The 16,507-nt window shown below is 34.8% G+C and overlaps 1 protein-coding gene across 2 annotated transcripts in view; it reads left to right on the top strand.

The window, feature by feature from the left end:
* Window positions 1–16,507, top strand: part of SENP6 (SUMO specific peptidase 6) — an 84,914-nt gene that overhangs the window by 20,769 nt on the left and 47,638 nt on the right. For both annotated transcript variants that reach the window (XM_067294095.1, XM_013952370.2), the window contains exons 3-5: window positions 4,690–4,753; window positions 5,998–6,140; window positions 11,549–11,650. In XM_067294095.1, the coding sequence (XP_067150196.1) occupies window positions 4,690–4,753; window positions 5,998–6,140; window positions 11,549–11,650 (309 nt within the window). The remainder of the gene's footprint in view (window positions 1–4,689; window positions 4,754–5,997; window positions 6,141–11,548; window positions 11,651–16,507) is intronic.

Genomic DNA, 16,507 nt, shown 5'->3' with positions numbered 1-16,507 from the left:
AGTGGCTATGTATAAAGACATACATTTTTGTAATTTATTAATAAGCAACAACGTATAATACTGTAAAAGCTTCAGCAGTTAAGAAAAATTATTTTGGAAGAAGTGATTATTTTAACTAGTATTTCCATATAAAAATTGCATTATAATGTAAATTTCATTGTGAACATGGGGTTTACAACATAGGGTACAGTAAATTTAAGTGTTGTGATTATCTTCAGAGCTACGGTACAAGTCCAAGGAAACACAATAAATATGTTAACCTACAAAGGAAGGAAATGGAAAGGTAGAGTATCGGAACAATTTCAGTTTTTCCTTTTAGTGATAATATTATTCATTACCTCACAGTCATGACTAAGGTATTTCAATAACTGTAGGCCTACATCGAGGGAAACTGAGCTGAAAAGACTGTAGGTTTTTCTGCCTTGTGTTTATCTCACAGGATAGAGTTAAGACCGACTTTGTTCCCCAGTAGTTTATTTCTTTACTTAATATGTTTGGATCTCTACCAAAGCTTAAACTTGTTGTGTGTAGTTAGAATATGTACTCTGTCCTTGTAACATTTCATTGTTACTGGTATGTTTTCTCAATCTTAATGTTGTTTTTTTAAAAATTCATATTTTTTTTTAGAAATAAATACAAATTCCATGTATAAAGAATGCACAGGAAACTAAGTATTTGAAAAGTCTGTATTTGAGATCATCCAGTGGCATTAAAATGTTTGACACTAAAGTGGTAACTATTGTAGGAGTTGGATTTTTAATTTATATTAGGTTTGTCTGCGGTTCTTGGATTTTTGGAGAGTAAAAGCTGTAAGTTCTTTAGTAAGTATGAATGTTTTTTAGTAAGTAGAAACTGAACCCTGTGATTAAATATAAAAATAATTCTTGTATGGATCTGCAGTTTGCCCTCTCTAATAATTTTAGGAGACCACCACAGAGTAACATTTTTTTAGTAGATACTAGTAGATATTCTGCCAAACACTGTGAGTAGGAGGGCGATAGGAAAGTAGTGGTTAAAGCAAAGAGCTCATTGAAGTATGAGGTAAGCATTAAGACCTTTTGTCAAAACAGAACTTTTTCAGAAATTAGAAACACTTTTTAAAGAGTTCTCAAATTAAGGAGGTTTTAGTTTTATAAAATTAAACATGTCTTTTTATTGCCAACTTTACATCCATTTCTGACATATAGTAATATGTTTCAAGTGTAATGACAGATTAGGATTTGCATTTTACTTGTCCTGAAAAATGAAAATAACATGCATTTGTAAGCATAGTGATTTGATTCTTCTAAAAATTTACTGCTGTTTTCCAGCTGTCTCTAGATGACTTAAGAACACAAAATGGGAATAAGTGTAGAGTAATGATGCTAAAAAATCTTTGAAAAACTGATTATAGGACATATGTTTTATATAATGGTATCTGATTTTTAGGAGAGTATTTCTGAGTGGTTGCTCATTTCGTTCAATACTATTACAATTTTCCCATAGAGATGTACTGAAATTTTATTACCTACTTGCATCAATAATTCTTATTTTATACCTGTGAATTACATAGACTCTTATATGCAGATATAGATAAAACAACAGTTGAAAATTCTTAGGATTGTTTTAAACTGAAGATCCCACCTGTTTTACTTTTCCATTTTCTGATAACCATTTCAGACAGTTTCCCCCCTCCCCTGCACCCTCCAAACAACTATCTATTTTAAGCTGCCCAAGTATTTATTTTGGGTAACACTTGCTTTTTTTGTCTTAATGGCATTGCAAGCTTCATTTTGAGCACATCTTTTAAATAATTTTCATATTTTGCTTTTCTGATATATTTTTCCTTTGTATAAATATTGACAAAATGTTGACAGACAGGAATCCTTAGAAAATAATCACCTTGATAATGAATTGTCCTTCCTTTCTCTCTAAATTTCATGTAACCTTTTTGCTAAGGGTCTCAACCTCAGTCCATATAATTGTTCCAGAAAAACCTTTGGTTCCCTCCCTCCCCAAATATTTTGAGCGTGTTGTGCAATGAGTGCATTTGGGGGGGATTTTTTTAGTGTTGTTTTTATTAGCTATGCTATGCTGTTATTTGTTAGCAGTGCCTGTAACTTACTGCATTTCTGTGTGGAAAAAACCTACAAATCTCCAGTAAGTGACTGGATATGTGTTACATGTTGTAGCATTGTAATGCCTAATCTTAGTGTAGCCTTTTGCCCTATTGATTAACACAATGAGTTTGCTTTGAACTGGCCCGAGAATAACATTTTACCACTTAAGGGATTGGCTGTATTCTTACATTAAACCTATGAGGACTCTGTTAATGACTTGGTCAGCTGGTACTTGATAGAAATTTGCTTGCAGCTTATTGGAGTATAATACCCATCATCAACATAAATTTAAGCTTTGAGTTGTTCATGGATAATGGTAAAAACATGCACTCTTCTTATGTTTTTAAACTGTACACAAATAGGGGAATAGAATATAGATATTGATCTTATATCTATAGATATTATAGAATATTGATATATATATGATTATATATCATATATATGTCTAATAGTGACTTTAACTTGCATTTAAATGATGGTGTTCTAATATGAAAATCTCTCTGTAGTTCTCTGTTTAGTTAAAAAGTGAAAAATCATGGAGGCATATCCTCCCCACAGCAGGACCCCTGAGCGTATTTCAGTAATTTAAAATGTTATTGTCTGTTTGTGCATGTGTGGTATAGTGGAATCGTTTTTTCCTATGTCTATATAAATTATATCCTTTAGGCAGGCAAGTGTAATCATGCGATACAAACATTACTCAGTTGCTATGTATTTTGCTGTCTGAAAAAACAAACTTTTGGTACTGATGCATATATTTTATGTTCCATAAAATCTAAAAATACTGATTCTTTAAAAACATCCAATTGCCAAATATTTTTCTAATCATGTCATCTTACTTGCATCATAAGAGTTATTCTTGTTCAGTATGATTTAGTGATTTTTTTTTTTTTTTTTAGTGTTTTGCTCCTTTGCTGTCTGTTACCCTCTCTTCCCTCCCAACCCCTCAAACACCATTTGTTATAATGGTTGCAGTATTGTGGTATCTTGAAGTCCTCAAAGGCTAGACACTGTACAGGGATGTATTGAAACTGATCCTGATTTCTGTACAATCTGGAACTGGAGCTATAGAAAAAAAAGAGTATCAAGAGGTCAGGTGATTTGTCTAGGTTAATACAGTATTGAATGCCAGAGCTGCAAACTTTAATATCCATGGATAGTTTGTAAAGAAGTACGTTTCCTATATTCTCCTGTGTTTGTGACACTTTATAATTGGAAATTAGTGAGGATAATAATCCAGACCATTGTTCTTTTTACCATTAAGCACCCAGAACTATTGAGGTGTATAAATAAAATGCAACAGTGCCAGCAGCTAATTGTTATTAACAAGAAACTTCTATTATTCTTCCCATCTCAAAACCAACTGTGTGCACGTTCTTATCTAGGGAAGCTTCAGAGTGTGGTTCTTACCCTATGACTCAAGAACTTTTCTTTTATTTGATGCATGGGTATCTGTATTATGTAAGAATAAATTGTAACATGAAGAGAAATCTTGAGTATGGAAGTTTTTAGGACATCAGAGTTAGAGGAAGAAGGACTGAGTGACTACATTGTATATCAAGAGCTTAAGTCGCTATGTATGTTGCAGTCAACGTGTCACACCTGCAGCTAAAGTGTTTCCACCTTCACCTCCATTGTGTTTCCCCCCCAACACACACACACACAGATAATCTGTAACTGCTTCCTTGGACCTGCTGGCATAACTGCCTGTATTGCTATTTAATTTTTTGCCTGAATGATCTTCATTTTAAAAAAAACACAAACCTTACAATTAAGAGTTGGCTAAAAGTTGTATCGTTTTGTTGTAGTCAAGTGAGGAGTAACCTTATTGGGGATGATGTTGAGCAGGTGAAGAGAGTAGACTGAAAGCAAGAATGTGTTATTCTGGTAGCAGCTAGATTAGGTTAACATGTATGATTTTAGTCTTATTTTTAATACTTACAATTATCTGAGGATAACTGCCTATTACTGAACAGAATACACTTTCATATTATCATGAGTATTTTTAGGTATCTTCTTTGAGATTACAATATTTGAGGATTACAGATATAGAAGTACTAAAGAAACTCATTTTAATGAGCAGTTGAACCAAATTAAATATGCTGTTTTAGGAAGGCATACTTTGGCAGTAATTGATAAGTTGATAATATTTAATATACAAATTCTCTCCCTGAAGCATTGTGAAGTTTGACAGTTTTAAATTACGTACTTCTGTTTATGAACAAAATAATGCTATGTTTTGTAGTTTTAATTTAACATTTGATTCCATTTATGCATAAGGTTTTATAGACTATTTCATAACAGTGCTGAAGGTTAAACAGTGTTTTCTATTTTGAATTAATCATATTCTTTTGCTTTTTCTGAAATGATCTGTACACTTCAAATTCAAGTTAACATAATTTATCTTGATCACTACATTGCCCACTTTAATGTTTCTGTTGTTTTGGGTGCACGTATGTGATGTATATGTGATACGCTTTAATTTAAAGAGGGAAGTAAAAAGAGCCCTACTTTGTTTATGTTAAAAATATTTTGCTGGTGCTCTGCATTACAGCATATCTGCTTTTCTCTCCCACATTTAACTGTCTAGTGAGGCAAATCTGCTCAGCATAGATGACAGTGATGGGCCCTTCAGTCCAAATGAAGAAAGAAAGGTAAGTGCTCTATGTTTATCTGGTGCTGAAATGTATCATTAAAGCTTGTTTGATTCTTAAACAATGTTGCATAATAATCTGTGCCATACTAAAAATGAAAGTTTGTGTTGTTTGCCACATATGTTCAAGCTATTTGCATACCTTTGCTGCTCTGACTTCCAGAGCTCTTGTTTGTGTTGTATTCTGAAAAAAAACTAGTCACCCATGCTAGTAAAGTTTAGACAGTTAGCACTTACATGTTTATACAAAAAAATACACATTTATGAAAATTGTAACGTTTTATTAAAAAAATTTCTCTCATGATTAGTTACTATGAGATTCATAGTTTTGTGTGCATATATTTATTTACTTATATGAGTGGATACACAGGCAAGAACTGTGCTTTTTTTGTTTTTTGATGAGTACTGAGGTATCTTATTACTGCAATGATGCTTCTTAATATTCTGAAAATATGAATATTTTGTGTTGGAAGGTATCCTAGCAAGGAAGGGTATTTATACCAGATTAAGAGAGAGGAAGCAATTTGAGAGATTAGATCAGAGTTATTTTATGCTTTTTGATTCTGTGGGACAGATGCAAATTTGAGGGTCATTATATGGGACACTTCCGTGTTTGCAAGGTGTCCCCACACACGCGCTTTGTGCCTCCCACACTGTGTGTGGGATTATGAGGCAAAGTGCATTGTAGTGGCAGCCCTTTTGTTTGAAAAGTTATATTGTTCTCTCTGCTCTTCTGGTTTTCCATTTGCCCTAAAGATGCCATTCTCATTACTCTGTCTCTAAAACGTGTCTGGATGCAACTATGGTGTTACAGTATGCCATGGTATGAAGCAGATTAGCTTTGTTATTTTTTTAACATTATGTTTTTCTGAGGCATAAAGCTGTTTCAAATGTAATGTTCTTTTCCAGCATAAATGGTCTGCTTAGACAGAAGGAATGGGAGGGATCCTAATACATTATGGAAGTCTACTCTCCAGGAAAAAAAAATCATGTAGGAGAACTCTTAAAATTATTCTTAAACAGATGTAATTTTGGTTTGAACAATGAGCTTTAGAAAAGCTGTTAGGAAACTAAGAACAGGACTTCTGTTGAAATTGGCTTTTGGGTAGATTTTACATAAAATTTAGTACAAAAACAGTCTGAAAATGAAGCCAAAATAAAAGAGTTGAAAAATATTTACATAAATATTGTTTCTTTTAAACTTTTGAACAAGTTTTTTAATGTATGTGAATTGTGTCATTACAGTCATTTCGTTGTCGGCCTGGAGCTGTTGGCACCAGTGGCGATTCCATAAAAACATACGCAAGGCGAGGCAAAGCTGGCAGCTTGAGACATTTTAAAGGGAACTCAATTGGCCTCAACATGATGGGAAATAGCAAGAAACTGAGGTACAGAATTTAGTCTTATATTTACTTGTTTACTTGATCATTGGTATAAATGCTATAATAGATGTATACAATGTACAGTACCTTTGCATTATCTGCTGTGTATTTAAGGAAACCACACTGTTCTGTACTTCTGAGCAAAGATACAGGTTGAGATTGTTAAGACTGTTCTCTTCCAAAATGTTAAATAACACTTATTGATGAAATGCTAAAAGATTACTAAAATGAACTGAGTTGGAGCTTTCATTTCATACCAGTACCTTACCAAGGTCTGCATGTGCTACTGTCTTTCCTCTCTAGAGTGCTATTTAGTAGAAGAATAATTCTGATTTTCCCGTCAAGGATTTCCACCTCTCTGTGACTGTGGATTGCCAAGGGTAACTCAGAATGCTTTTTCTCTTTTTCTTACTGCAAGATATCATATGATTTAGGAGTCACTGACTGCTTCTACTCTAGAGGCTTTGGCTTCAGCAAATCTCCATGCTTCTAGATCCCTAGATCGTAGGTCAAGATTGTCACTTGCATTTGAAGCTTACAGGAACAGTGTTTAATATTCAGCCTTGCATCTGCTTGTTATTACTGCCCCTAGCTTGTAACAGACTGATCTCTTAAATTTAGTTTGTGACAAAAAGCTATACATTTATGTAACTTTTTCTGGGAAGGTTTCTATATTGCTAAAATACCATGAATTCGCTTCCTTTTTCAGGAAGGAAAAGATCATAAGGTAGCTAGTGATACCTGGGCCAGTCATCAAATACATAGCTGAGCCAGGGAAGTCTTTGTCCTCGTATTTGTGCTGATCAGTAGAGCAGCATCCGGGAAGCGGAGCAAGTGATAGACAGGGTATTTTCGGAGACTGTGCAGCTTCGGGCTTTTGTTAGAAGTTAAAAGTTTTGTCACTGCACAAGTGTTTGTTATTTTTAAGCATGCATAAGCACTTGAATAAGGAAATAAATAAATTGGTAGCTTGGCAGCTGTTGCTAGCTCAGAACATGGATATGTTTTTCCATCCCATTTTTATTCTTTGTATGTCTATTAAGAAATTATCACTGTACTTCATTGGTTATCCTTGATTTATGTTATATAAATACGTTTTTCTATTTCATTCTTTAATTTATTTTTTAGTGCACACAACAAATACATCAGATTATATCCAGATTCCTGAGTTCCCCCTACCTTCAAATTGGCCAGTTTTATGGAATCATCCATGTTACTTCTGTTGCTTAGAACTGTCGTCTCAAATGTTAACTTAAAAAGATAAAATGCTGTTGCAAAGCTGTTGTGACTTCTTTGTTCTGCTTTAGTGGTGAAAAAGCCTGTGCATGTTCTTTATATTTGTTGTGTTTTGAATACTTCTAACCCTTTAAAATGCGGTTCTTTTTAGTGCTCTGAGACTAGAATCTTCTGTCTGGCTGCAGGATTTGTAATGTAATCCAGCCTTACTACGTAATTTTTCTCCCGTTTCTATTCAAGCAGTCATACTTGACTGTGAATGTGTGTGTTTTTCTAAAGTTCCAGAAAGGTGTGTGGATTTTATTTTGTTTTGAAGGTGAATATATATATATTTTTTTTGACAATCGGAGCATTTAGTTCAGACATTTTCTTACTTGGATTGGGCCTACCTTCCATTGACAAATACTACATTATAAACCTAAAACCTTACGTGATTTATAAAACAGCTGCAAAAAATTAAATCTGTTGCATGTGCGTTACCTTACTGAAAGGTCACGTCTTCTAATTTAAAAGCAGCAATCCACCTTCGATCTAGTATTGAGCTGCATGCTGAATTTAAATGCAAAATATAAATATCCTCTTCTTTTTAATAAGGAATCATTAACAAAGGAATTTATTGAGGAAGAAAGGATGGGAGTAGGCTGCTGTGAACTGTCATAAGCACTTGCTGTTTGATTGAAACTTGTACTACCGAATATTATCTGATTCCTTTTCTGCTTTTGGTCACTTCATTTGCTGGGACATGTGATTATCCTGAGAGTGATTATCTTGATTTAATACCTTAGTTGTGATAGCATTATAACCTTGGTAGCACATGCATCACAGCAAAACACCCAAATAAGTAAAGGTTAGTGATCAAGTCCCTGTTTGTCTGTTCTAAAAACTGGTGGTGTTCACTTTGCCGTACGGCATGGAAGGTGCTCACTTAACTATGCTTGCAATATTCCAGTCTTGGACTAGAGAAAACTCTGAAGGGTGATCATGCATGTAACTACTGGATTAAGTGCGAGTAGAGCAGATATTTGAGATTTTTGAGATTCTATTCCTAGTGATTTTTTCACAAAGTTGAAGACTGTCTTTTTTTTTTTTTTCCATTCTTTCTGCAGAGTAGGGGTTAAAAACACTTCGTATAGGTTGATTTCATTAAAATTTCCGGGGGTTTCACTTACAGTAATATTGTGGTGCAGTGTTCCCTAAAATTCAGAGAATGACTGATAGGAAGGAGGGATATGCAGAGGGGACCAGTGTTTGCGTTTATTTGCAAGAGTTGGTGACTGAATATGAGGCTATTAGGTCAGTTTTTGAGAAGTTGAATTGCTACCTGAGAATATACATGATGTTTCTAAACTTCGTATTCTAGAAGAAGGAGTTCTGTCATTTGATAGGTCTTGACAGGTATTTTTCTGTAACGCTCATGGTGAAGATCAGTCAGAAATTTCCTGAGAACTTCCAATTTTAACTTTTGATACTTGATATAAGGCTTCCAAAAGGGTTTGTAATGCTAAACTAAAAAGAAATAAAAAACGAAAGATAGCGGTTGGCTCACTTTCATCTTTTGGGGGAGTGTAAAGGAGAGTTTAGGAATCTGTTCTCAGCTTCTTGGGGAATTCTGAGATTCCCGATTTTTTTCATTGTTCAGAAAAGGCAGAATGGAGAAAGTGAAACTTCTGCTGAATAGTATTTCTGCAAAATGTATTGAATCAGTCCGAATTTTTTTCACAAACTTTTTTGTAATGTAGTGTAGTTAAAATTTCCAAGCAATTTCAAAATCAAAATCTCAACATTATATTTCCAAAATTTAAAACGGATCGGCATTATCAACATGCTATCTGTTGAAATCAGCGTGTTTCCTGAACATTTTAATACTGTCTTTGGGTCTCCTCTGCAGCAAGAAGAGTGCAGGGTAATTGTTGGGGTCTGGTGGTTTTTGAAGGAGTACCAAAATACTGATCTGTTGGACAGAAAAGCATATCTTTTAATCAGCTTTGACTGCTGAGGATATTGGGGAGTAATCTTCCCTGCAGAATTATGTATTTCATGCAGTAATCAGATGGAATTGTCAAAGGCAATAAATGAAGAAACCAGAGAAATGCTGAAAAACATAGGTGAATGTAGTAGCTCTCCACACAGGTGTTTGGGGACCTGGCTAGCCCTCTCCCTCCCTCTTTCTGAGGTGTGGTGCCTTCCAGCCACCAGCCATCTCACTGCCCTAAATGTTTTGCATATGTTTTCCCTAAGCAGCAATAAAGTGAGGAAAATCCCCAAATGTGCAGTTCAGTCCTTTCACATGTTACTCCCATTAATCTTTTTAAAGCAGTTAATATTGTGTCTTAATAAAAAGTGTAGATGGAAATATAAGATTAATTATAAACATACATAGTTCTTTATGGGGGGAGAAGCATTGTCTTCTTGGAGTTTGAGGATATTGAAATGGAGAAGTTGAGTAAAGGAGAGCTGGTTCACAGCTTTTTGGGTGTTGATAAAATTCAACAAAATTGGGAAACCCTTCTAGCTAAGAGATAGGAAGAAATGGGCGATACTTAGCCTCGCAAAGATAGATATGGTATTGTAATAATGAAAACAGTGAGTTATGGCAGATTTTTTCTTTCATTTTTAAATTGCATGAAACACTAAATCGGGCATGATGAGATAAAATTCAAAAAAGCTAGAGAAGCTCACAGTGAATATTAGGGGGAGTTCATTGTTGTCTAGTGGAAAACTAGATGCACTGGAGTAAATACTTAGCCTGTATACAGAAACAAGTTTTAAATTTAATGAGTGTTGAATGTGATGGTAATTGTAAATGAAACAGGGTGGGGGTCATAAAAATTGATAATATACTGTGGATGGTTTGAGAAAATGGATTAGTTACCTACCCATTCTGTAATTTTCATGCAACTAATCGATGTTGTTTAGGAAGTGTACAAAAAGTTAAGCTTTAATAGTTTTTATTGCTTATTGTCAAGGAAGATTCTGAAAAAGCTACATGTCTGGCAGGTATTATACTTTCGTTCTGCTGCTTGTTTCAGCAATCCCCTTGAAGAAAATGGGTTTCTTCTGAATGCATTGCCTATGTAAATTATACAGTTTGGAAATAAATGGTGTACTTTGTAAGTGTAGTTCATTTGTAACTTCATAATATATTCTTATTTTATTGATCACTTGTATTATACTAATGCAAGAGTAAAACTATTGCTAAAGAAAAACTTTGTGGGTGTCTTGGAACACACATCCTGACTTCAGTCACATTCTCTTAAGAACACTTGGTAACTCAGTAGCCCAGTTTACAAATATTTCAAAATAAAACACAAAGGCAATATAATGTGAATTGTTTTTATTACTCTTTTAGCAGAAGTTATAGGGTCTTTCAGGAACAAAAAAGTTTATATTCTTATTTGTCTTCAGTTATATTCAAGGACTGAATTATTTTATGCCTGTCAAAGGAACTTAACACATAATGTTATGGATTCTGAAATATTTAGTTAATTTCTATTTTGTATGGCTATTATTATAAAAGCAGAAAACCACAATTTTTAATTCAGACAACACAAAAATATATGTTGTGATTGTCATCCAGATGATGAGGGCTTTTCTGGCTTCTGATAATAAATTTTGTCATATATTAAATATGATAGGGAGACTAGCAAGTTATTAAATGCTGACTTCCAAGTGATGGAAAGATTGTTTAAAGAAGAAGCAATTTGTAAAACAATTAATTGGAAGTCTGGCCTTGACTGTCCCGAGACTGGACACTGGCTGAATGGCCACTGATCTGCCTTGTGTAGTAATTACGCTTCTAGAAGTATTGACAAGATTTGGACATGGCTAAAATATTAATTTCTAGGTTCTTATATAATATGCTATATTGACCTCTCTTGCAGTAAGAAAATGTTTAATTAAGAGCCTTGTTATTGCAAAAATTGTAAACCGCAATAAATCTGTAGAAAACAACGCAACTAAATTATGGCTTGAAAATATACTGGATTTTTGTGGAACTATAAGTGGACAATAGCTGAGGCCCTCTTCATCTGGCTGTACTGGTGCATTATCAATTTATGCAATTCAAGTGTAACTGAAAAAATATTTCATGCTAATTAGTTTCACTTTTTTTGGAAAAGTATTTCTGAAACATCACACACCAGAGCCTTTTCTTAAACCATTTTTCTGTACTTTTGCAGTGAAAATGCTCAGAATATGTCTTGTCCTGTGACTGTGGTACATGGTAGACGTTTTCACCACGCGCATGCCCAGACAGCAGTAGTAAAAACAGCAGCCCAAAGGTAAGACTAAATAAATTTGTTCCTCCAGATGGCCAGTTTTAAAAAGTCCTTTCTAGCATTCAGTATAACCATTTTCCTTATGCTTTTAAAGTGTTTGAAAGAAACAGAAGTACATTATGTGATGCATTCTTGATCTGTGTGAACTTTTATCATAATTACTGAAGTTTCATAAAGCTTATCATTTAAGGCTTACTGTCATATAACCTTAGAAATTGCTAATTTTAAAGCACAATATGGCATACATTCAATAGGAAAGCACCTACCAATGTGAATATATTTAGAAAATATTTCTAATGGACAAATGTAGCATGCAGCATAAGTGACGACATGGTAATCAAATACTAGTTCACACAAATTCCAGCTTGTATTAGACTGATCAAAAGATTAAGTCATAGCTATGTTGATCATATGTAGTCTTTAAATATGTCTTTAAACATAGTCTTTAAATGTGGCGTAAAGCATACAAACTGTGAAGACAACTTTAATATATGTCTTCGTTGACACATCTCACAGGAGTAAGGTTTTGCATTTATGTTAAATACTTGTTGCAATGGATGATGGGAGAGTGGAGAATATTAGCTATGCTGAATTAAACTTTGTCAGATAATTTTTGGTTGTTTTTAGAACTAGATCAGACTTCTGTAAATTCCTAGTAAATACACAAAGAGAAGAAGTCTGTTGACCAGAAGATGGACTGCCTTGATACATATTTCCAGAATCTGTTTTTTCTAAGAAACATGCCGGATTTTCAAAGCCTTTTTTGAAAGGCTTTTTTAACAGGCTTTTTGCATCCAACATGTGTCACAGAAACATACAAGTTAACTGTTGCTTTAAGAAGTTTTCTTTCAAGGTTTGTTCATTCAGAGCTCGCTTTATCTGTGCATTTCATAGATTTCCACTGGCCCACGTGTGTGCTTCATCCTATCAGCTTTGCGTAGTTGCCTTCCTCTTCCCCTTTTTATTCCTCTGGATTTTATGGGGGGTGATGGAGTCATATGTAGGCATCATCCTCTTTTTTATCCCATTTTCCTCACATTCATTGCTATCTTCAGAATAACAAAGCTATTGCACTAAGGTGAGTGAAGGGTGTGATCCAAATGTGTGTTAGGGTAGTATGGCATAAACTGAAAAATGAGTTTTACACTCCTGACCCTTAGGACCATGTTGCCTCTTCCATTTTCAAACTATAGTATCATCTGTAAATGGAATAGCATGGACTTTTCCTTCCCCTTAGTACAAGCAGATGCAGCAGTAAGGATCTCTTTTCCTTATACTTCTTCACATCACTGTGAGGCATGGGTGGCTGAAGAGGATGGGCAGAGCTTTTCCCGGGAATTAAACTAAAAGATGAGGTTTATGTTATCAGTGTGGGTTAAACTGAGCCAGCTGTGTTCTTTTCCTCTTGCATGCAGTCCTGTTTGGGATAGTTTTGTTTAATACTCCATTGAGGAAAGCACGGTGCATCTCCGAGCACTTGTGCCTCTCCTTTTTACTTTTTTGAGGGGGGGAGGGTGAATTCTAAGGGATAAAAATTTAATCTGCAGTGCCACTTAGAATGATTTAAAGTAAGCAAAATCATGTAAGACTGTTCTTTCTTGGATCCCTGCGTGCTGGTCTGAGTAATATTTGTGTACTTCAGTAAGTTTTGTTGTGAGATAGTCCTTTGAAATAGCCTGCAGACATGGATTCATCTTACTGAAGTCCCATAGGCTTTTTCAGCATGCGGGAGAGTCATCTCCAGAGATTATGGGTATTGCCTTTTTCTCTTCCACTGCTATAGAAAGTTGGTAGATGACTGGCTTCTAGATTGGGCAGCTTAATTCATTACCTAAATTTAAGAAGGTTGGATCTGGCCATAATGCCTTAATCTGAATCCTGAGGGGATGTTAGACTTTCTTGCTTGCCTTTCTCACCTATGAGACTTACTTCTTTATGAGCCTGTAATGTAATGTCCAAAATGGTAGTGACTTTTTGTGTGACATGCAGAAAGAAAACTAATGCAAAATATAAGCAATCTGAGTATTGCATGCAGTAATCACATGATAGTGACTCTGAATGTTTCTAACTGTTCTGTTTCTATCCATTTTCTTTTTAAAGGTTGTTATTGTACTTCACTTATATTAACAACAGACAATTAACTCTTTTGCTGAGAATGTTTTTGGAGTCTCAGAGGCAGGAAATAGTCATAAAAATCTTGAGTAATGTTTTCCTACTGGAGAATATCAGAACCAGCATAGTCTAATGGACTGATTTATCTTTAGTATTTAACAATGAGTTTTACAGAGGAGCCTTAGAATGGATATTTAATTCCAGGATCTTTTGCCAGTTGGCTCGGTTGGTTACTTTTTAAAAGTTCCTAAATCTGTTTTTAGAGCTAGTTGTTTGAAAATTAACAGAACATGACCTCCTGTCTACCATACTTTTTTATTGTTACTACTATTATTATTATTTTTATTAGGCAGTAGGGCTCTCAAGGCTACTTGATCTGGAAAATGTAGATTTATGAATCAGAAGACAATAGATGTTAGAATAAAAGAACTAAAATAGGATTATATAAACCCCTTCATAATACAGAGTTCCAGTGTATATTAAGTGGGTAATTCCTTGGTTATATATTTTAAATTGAGAATTTTTGTCATCTGTTTTGCTAATTCTTACTGACAATAGTTAATAGTTGAGTTTAAAAGTAAACCCTCATGGTGTCTGCTCATAAAGGAGTATGTGCAGAAAATGTGGCAAACCAAGAATAAAAGTATTAGGTATATTGAGGTAAAGAAAAGCTGGTAACATTGGAAACTGAGTCCTAAGGTGTTGGGGTTTTTCCTAATACTAATTTACAGGCAACACAAAGTTGTAGTTTTTTTTCTTTGGTCTTGTTTACATTTGTGTAAAATCTTTTATAGTATTGTGATCAGTTACAACATGGGGGAAATAATTTTAACAAGCCTAACATACTGCTCTTAAATCTACAGTGGATTATTGAAAGGATAAATAAAAATAAGAAGATGGTTAAGTTAGTTCTGTGTAGGTTGAGTCTCTGGCACAGGTGTTACGTATTTTTTTTATTTTTCTAGGGTTCTTTGCATGGGAATGATGACACATAGGGGCAAGCTAATTATGAAACTCAGTTTCATATCTATGTCACATTAATTTGGAACTTGTGGTGTGTGCCATGTGTTATGTTTCTCATCCCTTTTTTCTGACTTTGTTGCATATGGATGATACATTTAAATTCTGGCTGAATATCTATTGCACTTTAAAATATAAGATACCATTACAGCAAAATTGGGCACATCAAAATAATGTTTTGACAGATCTCATTCAAGTTTATTCAATAGAATCTGGGGGTCACATTAAAATTTGTTCACATCTGATGCAAGAGATTTTCAGATAGCTAAAACTGCTATTGTAGTTGGTTCAAACTAATTTTGCTTCATTTAATGAATGCATAGTTCATTCTTAATGCTGTTGACAGACTGCTCTAAGACCTGGCATTAGAATAGCGTGTATGTACAGCATGTCTAACAGTCTTGCTGCATGAGCTGCACGAGGCAGTCCTTCGGGGCACTGCTGGTTATGATTCCTGGCACTACTCAGGATTCTCATCTCTTAATTTTTCTGAGTTGTAAAAGTGAGAAAACAATCAAATGAACTGTTTAGTGTAATGACAGTGTACAGTATCAGGCATTTTGTTGTTTTTTTTTTTTTCCCTGCCATTAAGTTTCTGTAGCATTAAAACTTATAATTCATACCTGTGTGACTCTTACTTTACAGTACCTGTAAAGAGTTAATGCAAGTTATGGATTAACTGTGCCAGGGGAAACAAAGATACTGGATATGGCTCCATACAGAACTGGTTTGGATCTGGCTGGATGTGTAAACTTAGATGTGACCTGCACAAAAGCGGCCTCTATGGTTCGTAAAGGCCAGCTCTGGTCAGAACAGTGTTTTGCCGCTTTCCGGCAGCATGGCCTGATCAGCCCCCCAGGCCAAAGCTGATCGTGTTTGGATTCGGTTTTGAGTTCCTTTTACTCTCTCCCCAGAATCCAGACCATTGTACAGGTTAAATGCGTTTTCATACTACTCTCTGTGGGATTATCAGGATTATTCTCTTACCTGGTTTAATTTCAGTCCTGCCATTCCTCTAGGTAACATTTGCTGTATTCTCATGAATCTGCTGTTTCTGAAAAGGAATGGAGAATGAGTTTATGCTACTCTTAGCTAATATTATCACTCCATTTAATTTGACTGAAATACAGTAGGAAACATGGTTTGAATTTGGCCTGTTCTAAAATAGTTTTAGTGTAATACATATATGACAGAAGTAAAGAGTTGCGGTAATTGGGAGAACACAGCCACATAGGTGAAACGCGTTCCACATTGCAAATGTCCCAAAGTCAGGAGTAGTACAGATAATAATTTTAAGGTGTTGTATTTATGCTGTGCTTAGTTGGACCTGTTTTGTATGTCAGTCTTGGTATACAGAGGACCTGAACTGTGAGCACCTGCTACATTTATTGATTTTAGTTGAGACTCACCTGAAACTAATGAACCTAACTTAAATATTTTTGAAGGCTTTTTTTTAGCCAAAACTTCAGGATGAGGAGAGTTGCTTCTGCTTATCCTTCTCTACCCAGTAGTTGATTGTACGTGGTCTCCTAAATATTTAAATAGCACTTCTGATCCCCCCCCCCCCCCGATTTAAACTCTTACATTTTTGAAATAGTTGGAAACAAATTCCTGTGTGGTAATGAGAATGCAAGGTAAACTTGTTTGATCTTCTCTTGCGTGGCGATCGGGGATTGGAAACAAGGCTTGATCTTAATTCATACAGTGGTGTTCTGTCATGTCAGGCTC

This window comes from Apteryx mantelli, chromosome 3, assembly GCF_036417845.1.
Source record: "Apteryx mantelli isolate bAptMan1 chromosome 3, bAptMan1.hap1, whole genome shotgun sequence".
In the NCBI taxonomy this organism is placed as follows: Eukaryota; Metazoa; Chordata; class Aves; order Apterygiformes; family Apterygidae; genus Apteryx; species Apteryx mantelli.
Note: the sequence above shows the minus strand (reverse complement) of the source record. Positions and strands in the feature narration are given on the sequence as shown.